The sequence below is a fragment of the Dermacentor andersoni genome, chromosome 6 (assembly GCF_023375885.2).
Source record: "Dermacentor andersoni chromosome 6, qqDerAnde1_hic_scaffold, whole genome shotgun sequence".
NCBI classification, from domain to species: Eukaryota; Metazoa; Arthropoda; class Arachnida; order Ixodida; family Ixodidae; genus Dermacentor; species Dermacentor andersoni.
This window is the reverse complement of record NC_092819.1, coordinates 34,102,445-34,113,503: the sequence shown is the minus strand read 5'-3', so window position 1 is coordinate 34,113,503 and position 11,059 is coordinate 34,102,445. Positions and strand designations below refer to the sequence as shown.

Genomic DNA, 11,059 nt, shown 5'->3' with positions numbered 1-11,059 from the left:
AAGCTAGCTGGGAAATACTGCAAGTGTTGCATATAATGCCGTGAACGTGCAGAAAAAAAGGATTTAGCAATTTTCATTTAGCCCCTAACCAACACTTCAAAATGTGTTCACACATGGCCACTAGCAGCTGAAATTTGACCACATAGTTTTGTGAGAAATTCCAGGCTGCACATTAAAGTATGTATCTAATAAAATAAATGAATTAAGCAAATACTAATAAGTACCAACATGTTCACGTGTTCTCACTCAGTAAGTCCAACATTCACTAAATGAAGTATAAGAGAAATAGGCTGAGGAGTAATAAATTTTATTCCATATGCAGTTGAATAGATTAGTTCTATAACAGTTACATGTAAATCCTACCTGGAACCCATAACGTTAGTCAACAACGATCTCATGAATGATATATTCCGTGCTATTTCACATCTTCCCATTCACAATATTGTCCACGTTCGCAAGGGGCATGATGCAAGTTGAAAGAACTGCTAGATGTTGACACTGCCTGAAATCCCCAAGATGGCCTAGGGTACAGCGTGCACATTTTCATGTGTGTCATGGTGCTCGGGTATACAGCTCATCATCACATGTTCTCTGTATGTCAAATATCAGATCCATACGAAGACGAACCTGCAATTGATACAAAGGTGACAGCAAACATGCTGATTTTGTTTACTAAGGAGAAGCGTACTTGGTCACTTTAGCACTTCTGAAGTATTCATATACTGCAGTTTTCGCAGTGAACAATCTCAGACACTATCATGCTTCAGAAATTATTCACAGCACTACACATTCCTCAAAGTATTAATTATAAGTACTCATTTGATATCTAAAGAAAGAGCTATTGAATATATGTATTACAACATTCAGGCCCTGGCACTAGTTTTCGGTGACTATAACAACAATCGATTAAGTACGATAAGGCATAGCACAGGGTAAAAGTGACAAGCACATCTGTGAAAAGAAAAACATTTAGAGTTTAGGCTGTCAATTGGCCCAACACAAAAATTTGAAGCGTACCACATCAGAACCTGATAGAAGGTTTTGCCAGAACCAGTCAGGCTTACCTTTCCTTATATGGTAGCGGAAGGTGCGCTGCTTTAAAGATTTCTCTGCAGAAAAACAAAAGTATACAAGTCTGTAAAAGTAAACTTAGTGTCTCGGGAAGAAAAAGGAATATGAGCAGATTTTAGCAATTCTCTCAGCTTTGGAGTCATTTGCTGCAACAGCAGCAAGTTCTCGCAGCATTAATGCTTTATGAAGAAGTGAAATCGTGAACTTTCAAGCAAACTTCAGCACAGTTGCACTAGCCTAGGCTAAAATCTAGGTAAGCAAGCTGACAGCTGCAGACAATAGCCATGGCAGACTAAACGATATGCCAGAAGCATGCTTCTGGAAAATTTAAGGTAAAAAAGCAAGAAAGAATATTCAGTTTCCTGGGCAACCTTGCAACCACTATGGTTCAATAAATTCCATGACTCCGCCAGTGAAATGCCAATAACTTTGAGGTTAACCATATAACTTAAGTCTTTAGAATTTGCGCACACTGTATCTCTGAAAAAACTAACAGATGTTCAATGTGCAACAAAATGTAGCGCAACCAGACCTTGATTTAATCATCCTTTAGTGTATCCTTTACTAGTTCACATCAAAATGTGAATAGTTTACTGTAGTAAACTGTGTTTGAAAGAAATCCCATTTTACTGTACTTTGTAGAAATCAGAAGGAAATGCTGAAAACAGTGCAATTACCAAGCAGGTATCTGAAAGTTGTGCACCATTGATGCACAATGAACTAAAACATGCAGCAAGTCATACACAGAGACAACCATACCCACAATATTAACAATACAATTGCAATCACAGCAAAATTCACATTTCGGCTGAATTTCTGCATGCAAGGTAACAATGTCTCATTGTGTCCTTTAACCAACATGTACAACAACCTTGGAGCAATAGAGCTATACCCCTAGTTTTCACTGGAACACGTCATGAAGCTTCAAACCCCATGACAAACTATGCCTCAAAATGTATGTCAGAGCCACTAAAATAAGCGCATCATAAAAGGTCTCCACTTAGCCTCATTGCTAATCACAAGCGTGATTGTAACAATGTAAACCTGAGGTGTGACTCAACAATAAAATTTACACTTGCTCTTCAGGCACTTCAGCCATTATGGCTAGAGTGAAAACACATATGTAATTCACACCGGAAACAGCATATCCACACAGCCAGACCTAAGAATTGTGTTTGAACCCCTCTCTAACATGCAAAATGCGAGTAATTAAAACGATTCAAACAGCAATTCAAATGTTCACACTATACGAATCTTCATGCAGACATGAAAAAAAAAAAAAAAACGCTGAGGTCAACAATCCACACAACGTATCATATACAACTGACACCTTCAATGATTCAAAATACTATACCCATGCACCTGACACAAAAACAATGTTGGTCACCCAGGCAGCATATGGGTTTTCAAAGAAGAGTCAAAGCAGTCAAGCCACCAAACAAGCCGTGGTAAATGAGAGGTTCCCTGCCTTAATTTCTTTGTGTTACCTTTTAACAAGGGGTGCAGAGCTGGTTCACATAAAAGCATGTTGTACGTAGCAGCTGTAGTGGCAGGGTAGACGCAGTAAATTTCATGCGTTGCTCCAGCCTGGGGCTATATCATATAGACTCGTGTAAAGGCTACACCCCCAAGTTGGCAGCCGAAAATTTGAGGGGAAAAAATTTCCAACAGAGAAGCAATAGCGTTCGATGGCCCGATGTGACGCGCGTGCATTGGAGAATTTTCGCGTGCCGCTACTATGTGGCGAGAGCTGCACATTGACCTCTGATGCAATGGTACATCCGATGTGCAAGACGCCGGCTCGCCAGCATCACTTTGACCAAAAGGTCCAGTTCTGTCTAAGGATTGTAAAAATTGTGAAAAAAAAAACTATGGCCCTTATATGAGGCTATATGGTATTCTTCTTTTGAAGTGTGCCATCCACTGATATACCTATACTTGTGGCACTGTCAATGGCATTTCTTTGCTGTTTTATTTTGATATGCGTCTCCACCATTTGTGACAGCACAGCTCAGCAATCTTTATAAGAAAACTGAAGTTTTGGTATAAATTAGTTTTCTCTGCCAATAACTTTTGTCTTCCCACCCAGCAAGCATTCACAGAATTCCAACCTGTCGGTATAGCAGGACTATGTTTTCGCGTTACTGCACTATAAAAGGCTGTTCCGTGCTGTACCCGAATTTCATTGATAAAATTGATAGCAATGCACTGCAGTACAGCGATTTCCTTGTTAATTTTTAGCACGGAACAGATGACAAATGTGACACTGACAAGGCTGCTCATTCTTATAGCCAATATATTGTTATGGCCACCATTACTATAAGTGGGTCATACCCTACCACTGAAGTGTGTCAGAATTGCAAGACCATACAGCACACTCTACTTTCATTTAGAATAAAGCAACCTCCTCTATTATTCGTGGCTCTCAATAGGCAGCACAGTCACTGACCGATAATTCGGACACGCTGGAGTATTTCGACAGCTCTGTGGACCACCACTGAACCCACTGACTTAACTTATACATTAAGTCAATGGGGTGCAGAGAAATTTCGGACACCTTACAGCATGTCAAGCAATAATTTGAACTCCAACTGCACAGCCGTGTGCTAATTTGGCCAAGTGGAGCAGTAATAGAGATAAGTACATTTTGATCAGTCATCGAAACGGTCATCAGTCGTGCCATCGGCACCTCCTCGAAACCACAACTAGCAAAGCCTAGTCAATCTAGTAGTTGCCGACCGTGCCCAAACCGCAGGACAAGCCAGGCCACTAAGTCGTAAAGGCTGCATTTGCGATTTATGCGATTTTTCATGCAAGCTCCGTTACACTCTTATCATCCACTGTTCGTGGACAGCTGATCCTGCTGATAACATGGGTGGAGCATCGCTCTGACCACTGACAAAGTGCAAAAAGCAGGAAAAAGAATAGCATAAAAGACATTGCTAGAAAATTGAGGCAACCGACTGTCTATGTCAAAAGACATTTTCAAAGATACCTTCACTTTCACTATATTTCACGTGACTAGCACTGGACACATCGATGAGCACTGTGATAAGATAGAACGCCTGGCACCGTGCCAAGAATACCATCGCTCGTAGACATCAATGTGTCTTATGCTAGTCATGTGACAGCATGCCATCACTGATAGAGGGTGATATGTCTTGCACAAGTCATGCATAGAGTGTGTTTGGCACCGTGCCGAGAATTCCGTTGCTCGTAGATGCCAATGTGCTTTGTGCTAGTCTCAAGAAACTGAAGGTGTACCTGCAAGTGGTGATCCAAGAATACAGCACACCTTTTTGGCCACTTGCGAAATACAGTCGCTAATTTTCTGCTGAATCTGATATTTCAGATTCCTGATTATTCAGATGTTTTGGAGATCCATATCGAGTACGAATTATCAGTCCATGACTGTATTTACACATCAATGCCATACCGAAATCTCGTTCACAACTTCACAAGGTTCGTGGAGATGAGCCGGCGATAAGAGGACTGATTAAGGTACAGTTGTTCGCTGTACTAGCAACATGCAAGCTTGGCAGCCATGATGACTCTACTAAATTAAAGTTTGTGCATTGTACTAACATCAGCCACCAGACAAGATGGCACACACAGAAACAAAATCTCAACTACAACGTCAAAACAGTCTATGATCTCTATATCTAACATAATGAGTCGGCAGCGGTGATTACCGACAGTCCATCTACATCCATGTTACTTTCAAGGGCGATTTGGCAACAGTCCAAGTTTCCCTAGCCTACAACGGCTAAGAAATAAATATACAGGGAGTTCCACAAACACTCGGCTGGTGCAAGAATAAAGCATATATGCTTTACATATGCAAGTCCCACAAAGGTTTTTGACTTGCACCTTTTTCTTGAAAGATGCTGCCACAGATGCATATTTCAGACAACGCTATCAGTAATGCACAAGAAGTACTGAAGAAATAAAATGCAGTGTTGATCAACATTACTTGAAACAAATACAAAAAACATGCTTCAATGGTGAGGATAAATGTGATATATATATATAAGATGCAGCACTGTCCGTAACAAAAGACTGTTTCCTTTAGCAACACTAGCAACCTTCGAAATGCCTACGAATCATGCTGACCGCTCTTTGAAGTCTTGGCATTCAAGCTGGTGCTGTCGTAAGACTCGTCAGCCTCGTCCACCGTCAGGATTTTCCCGTTGCATGGGGGCGGCGAGGGATGACCTTCAGAGACACTAGGCGGGTCAGGATCATCGTTACATGTCGTAACTGAGCGGTAATCTTCGCTTCGTGAAAACCCCGGTGCCATTGTACCACCATGTGCTGCTTGATGACTAGCATGGTGCAAGTCATGATGCATAACCGATTCTCGGCCAGGCATTGATACCTGCAGTTTACAAAAGGTTAGAGATCAGACAGACTGCCAGGTAACGCTTGAAGGTCAGGGACTGAAGCATTTCGGCTTATGCTCCCCTCCATACATTGCTAGCAGGCAACGCTACCGAAGGTACGCAAACAGTGCAGTCATAAATCTCGCTCCGCACACTAAGCAGTGGAGTGGCTTTTGATCTGCGACGTCATCTATGGAACAGCTACTTTCAAACTACAACTTGTGGAGGTAAGATTATATGAAATCATGTATTATTTGTGCATCTTTGTGACTTCAATGTGACGTAGTATGTTTTGGCACTTTGGCCACAGCTCTCAAGAATGTGTCACTCAGCTCGTTTGGTGGTATATGGGTTCAGATCTGCAGTGTCTTCCATGTAGTAATTATGTCATATTTTGTGGCAAAGTATGAGAATTAATGCTACGCTGAATTGCATAACATAAGCCTCTATATCTTTCATATGTGATGCACTTTTCTTTTGGTTGTAAATGAAAGCAGTGAGATAAGTCTCTACAGTTGACTTGCTAATTCAACACTGTACACCGACGAAATTGATCAAATTATCCGGGAGGTCGAATTAAACAAGATGCAGAAAAAACAGTAGAAGACACTACAGATTCATTTGCCAGTATTGGCCCCAGTTCTAAAAAGCCCCCGAATGAAACATGCACCAACTTTATGTGTGTCTAAAGGGGAAAACTAATATATAAATGACATTAAAGCTTCTAAATAAAGCAGAAACCTAATGCGCACCGATCTTTTAGCAAGAAAAATGGGTAAGGGTCCAATATGTGTAACACAATGAGAAGCGGTTTCCTAAAGTCAGCTACGCCGCAATACCTGCGTGTTATGCGATAAAACACAAACGCCGCAAAATCAGTTTCGATTTCATATCTGATAGCACTGTGCAGGCAATATTTGGCACAAATTTCTTGAAAAGAAAAGGGCGCGTTTTAGAATCGGGTAACCTAAATACCGTAATCGGACATAGTGAGCTAAGGTTATTGCTTGAAAATTATTTTCCTAAGGCAAGCCAAAAATAGGCTTTTTCTATGGGAGATGATGGTTCAATGTATTCGCTGTCCCCCAAGTTCCACTAAAGATGCTGCCACTAAAGGGATCGATATCAGGGTCACCATAGGAGTCAGGCGTATGCGTGCCGACTTGTCAACCTCAACTTATCTGACGAAGACCGATATTAGGATCAATAGTATAATGAAAGTTTGGGCCCATAGAAGTGCATGGGTGCCGGCAGGGACCTTTGGAGAGTATCGAATTAACCGAAAAATCAAATTAACCAGAGTCTAATAAATGGAAGTCTACTGTAGGCCCTTCATAGTGTTGCGTGTTAAGTATGACACAAAGTAACTGAGTCTCAATACCGTATTTCATATGAGCAGTGGCATACACTACAAGTAAGACCCAACAGGGCAGGAGCTCCTTGGCATTGCAGTTATGAAAGACCAGGGCTACCACAAAAAATAATTCTGATAACTCAATTTTCCATATGTCGAGTTTCACTATATATACTCAAGGGTATTGAGGAAAATTGAGCCTTGCGTCTACTTAAGGGACAAAGATCGCAGCCACCGGAAGTGTAGCTTCAGTATTTGGCTTGTTTTTCTTGGCGGTCTTAATTTTTTTTTTTACCCAAGCTATTAATGCTAAAAGCATTAATTTCGAAAATCACACAAACTACCCCTTCAGCTTGATTGATTTCTACTTCATACTCTGAAAAAGGGGTGGAAGAAATGTTGCGTTGACTTGGCTTGGCCATATGCAGTCATGAATTGGTGCTGGCCTCACCGCAATTAAATTCTAAGGTTTTACATTCCAAAGTATAGTATGATCATGAGGCACGTCATAGTGGAGGACTCTAAATTAAATTTGACCCCCTAGGTTCTTTAACATGCACGTGAATCTAAGTATACAAACGTCTCTGTGTTTTGCTTCCATCAAAATACGGCCGCCACAGCCGGAAAGTCTCATTGAAGAATCTTCAGTTTAAATTTGTGGCTGACGGCATCTCAAGATTCCAATGCTCCACGTTTGGTACTCCAGTTCCACCTTTAACAGCACATTTCACCAACCAGCCCCACAGTTCTAGAGTAATGACGAAGTGCTGAAGAATGGAAAACATCCCTACCCGAACAGGCATTGTGGATGTGCCTGCTTCCACACGGACAGGAACAGGCTCATGCGTCTCATCCTCAGACGAAGAACCTATGTCACTCAGTTGCCGAGGTGACATACGGCACCCGCGGAGGAGGAACCCATTTAGGCGGCCACACGAAGCCAAGATGAGCCCCATGTAAGGCGGCGATGGCTTCAGTGGCCGGCTGATGTACTCTGGATGAAACTGAACACCCACAAAATATGGGTGATCTGCAAAAGGAAAAAGTTATGATGCTGAAATGCAAGACTCTCAGCATAAGAGTACGAGCCACTCTTAAAAGGCCCCTAAACCACCTCCGACATGTTCTTACGTCCTAAGTAAACAAGCAAATTGCGTATAGCATACTGTGACGATCATCATTTGCAAATATGGCAGAACTACATGCCGTAGTAAGGCCACCAATTTAAGACACATTACTGTGCTCCTTTCCGGGATTTTCCCATCTCTTCTTCGCATGGAGGAGCCTTTCTTTATGTGTGCTGACATTATCCGTAATCCGCACAGCATGGAGTTGGTAACAGTAAGTGGCAAGGTGGAGAGAACACGAGTGGGAAAGGTAGCGAAGGAGAGCGAAAAACAGCAGCGGTCGCATAGTCATTCATTCATCAAATGCCTGCAAATTTGCTAGTACAGCATCACTAAAAACAATTATTGCAACAGCATGTTCATTGAAGGCTGGTTCGCAGCTGCCACTATGTAAAAGATTTTTGAGCTACGAGTGGTTATGGGGCCCAGTAGACAGAGCACCTCGGTAGTAAGAAAAATTAACTAGAGCATTTGGCACACTTTCCAGTCTTATCGAGCCTCCTCTCCCAGTAAGAGTGGCTTCTTTGAGATTGTAGAAGCAGGAGTGTTTGAATAGCGAAATTTCCTAATCGAATACAAAAAAAGAAAGAATACAGAATATTTCCGCATCATTTACTAGCACCATCAGGCTCCTTTACATTGGCACATCCGTTCACAATTTGACATACAGACAACAGGAAGCTTGCAAATAAACTGCTTTCAATTATCTGTGGGGCCAAGACAACATGAGTTGCGGCATGCAAGATCAGTGATAACAATGAGGCACAATAAACAGGAGCATATTTTTATTGAGCAGAAGGCCCTAGCTGACAGTCATTCCTCGGCGGATAAATTACCTGGCCCTCGTGTCGGCTGCGCGTGACCTGAGCCACGCACCCGCTTCAATGCCTAAGCTAGCTGGTTGGCTAGGGACAGGTGTAGCCTGTCCCTAGCCAACCACCGTTTTGATCATCTTCCTCGACGTCGATGTTGCTACAGGAGGCCAACCCTCTAGTGACAAAGCCATGCAGGTAGCCGGAATGATACTTTGAGGAGTTTGGGCCAGGGTGCTGGCAGCTGAAGTGTGTTTGATGACTGGCAAGGACCAACTGACTCTGGGCTAATTGGTTTATCCAGTTACTGAGGGAGTGGGTCCTCAACCAAGGTGGGTTTTAGGCGATCGATAGAGATACTGTCCTGTTGGCCATTTATGCCCACATTGAAATGTTTGTCGGCTCGATCAATGACACCGTGCGGACCGTTGTAAGGGCATTGCAGGGGTATCTGTACGGACTCACGGCAGACAAAAACAAAGATGACGTCGCCAGCTCTTTGGAAACATGCAATACGGTACAGTGCTGGCAGCGTGGTTCAGGAGCAGGAAGTGTTCAGAATTAAGCTTGCAGCCTGTTGATGTAGTCGGTGGGGTCAGGGCACGGCGATGAAACGGTAGGGTGGAATAACTTTCCTAAAAGGTGCAGTGGTGCTCCAAAGACATATCTCAGCAGGTGTATAGCGCAGATCTTGCTTCGGTGTAGCCCGAAGACTCAGCATAACCAGTGGTAGTGATGTGGACCAGTGAGTGGTGTCACACTGCGCTCTGGGCGAGGTCTTGATGGAGCAGCGAAAACATTCCAAGACTATTGGCGATGGGGTGATCTGCCGTGGTGTGTATGCGAGAAGTGCCTAAGAGGGTCAGCAGGTTATTGAATAGTGCCAATTCAAACTGGCGTCCTCTATCACTTGCAAGAGTAGACGATAAGCCATATCGCGAAACCCAGCCCACAACTAATGCATTTGCGATGACTTCAGTATGGATGTCAGGTAGAGGGAAAGCTTCTGGCCATCGGGTAAAGCGATCTATGCAGGTTAGGAGGTAGGTGTTCTCGTTTGATGGCGGCCATGGCCCTAAAATGTCAATGTGTACCTTGTCGAATCATTCAGATGGTGGAGTAAACGACCTGAAAGGTGCCCTTGTGTGTCGGTGACCCTTCGATTGTTGGCATACCAGACAACCACGCGACCAGGCACATACGTCCTTGTTGATGCCCGGCCAGACGAAACATTGTGTCACCGGATGTTGCGTGGCCACAATAAACAGGTGCATATTTTTACTGAGCAGAAGGCCCTATTCAACAGTCATTCCCCGTACTGACTGCACGTGATCTGAGCCATGCATCCACTTCGCTTCCTAGGCAATGGCCTGTCCCTAGCCAGTACCAGTTCTCCTCATCTTCCTCGACATCAATGTTGCTACACAGTAATAAGAAAGGGAACAGCATATTTTCAGACGCACGTACAGTGTCGTGTTCGCAAGGAGAGAAGTGCGGTACTACAGCATCGCACATCAATTTAAAGAGATGCAAATATGGTGAGAGTGCCCTAATAATTTGGAACTAATTCGTATATAGGCTGCCTAAAAGCGAGCAATTCTTATGGAATGACTGGAAATCATTGAGCAAAGGTTATCTGCCGCATGCATGCGCTTGGAAACTGCTGCCCCTGGGCAACAACCGCAGAATCATTCAGATCAGTCTTAACATCCATTATTCTGTCTCCCTCGAAACTCTTTCATCAAGAAGTATTCTTATCCCTTAGATATTCAGAAGAAATTAATATTCAATAACTCTGAGTGCATTCTCAAATCGAATAGCAATGACTATTTGATTCGTATTAAAGATTTAGAATATTTCCACACCCCAAGCAATTTCCTGATGCAGAAGCCTATTTTTTTTTTCTTTTAATAAGTCAATTTGGTTACACTGAGGCTCAGGTGCATGCGACCTCTCAATATATTATGGATGTGACATGATCAAAGGAAATCAATGAGGTACATTAACTGTTGACCAGAAAAGCACACATTGCACTCAACTTACCAGATAGTTCTATCACTTCCATTCGCTTTCCTGAAGTGTCCTTGCCGACAAACTTCAGGCCAGCTTTCTCAAGCTCAGGGACATAGGAAGGGTTAACCTCGTACCGATGCCGATGCCTTTCCTCAATTTTGTCCACATTCTGGTACAGCTTCCCTGCAGTCACCATCACAGACAATTCCAACAGCTTAATTCGCGTTCAGTCAAAGACCAGTACCACTGTCAGATAGATTGCACATGAAATATAGCCTAAAAGATCAAAGGTAAAAAAAA

General features: G+C 42.9%; 1 protein-coding gene across 5 annotated transcripts in view; it reads right to left on the bottom strand.

Moving 5' to 3' along the window:
* Positions 1-291: 291 nt before the first annotated feature.
* Positions 292-11,059, bottom strand: part of Ctps (CTP synthase) — a 31,759-nt gene continuing 20,991 nt past the window's right edge. For 3 of the 5 annotated variants that reach the window (XM_050170543.3, XM_072288685.1, XM_050170545.3), the window contains exons 13-16: positions 10,790-10,942; positions 7,599-7,837; positions 5,185-5,449; positions 292-1,109 (exon numbers count right to left, since the gene is read on the bottom strand). In XM_050170543.3, the coding sequence (XP_050026500.2) occupies positions 985-1,109; positions 5,185-5,449; positions 7,599-7,837; positions 10,790-10,942 (782 nt within the window). In that variant the 3' untranslated portion in view covers positions 292-984. The remainder of the gene's footprint in view (positions 1,110-5,184; positions 5,450-7,598; positions 7,838-10,789; positions 10,943-11,059) is intronic. The other 2 variants (XM_050170544.3, XM_055066127.2) reach the window with 2 other exon arrangements.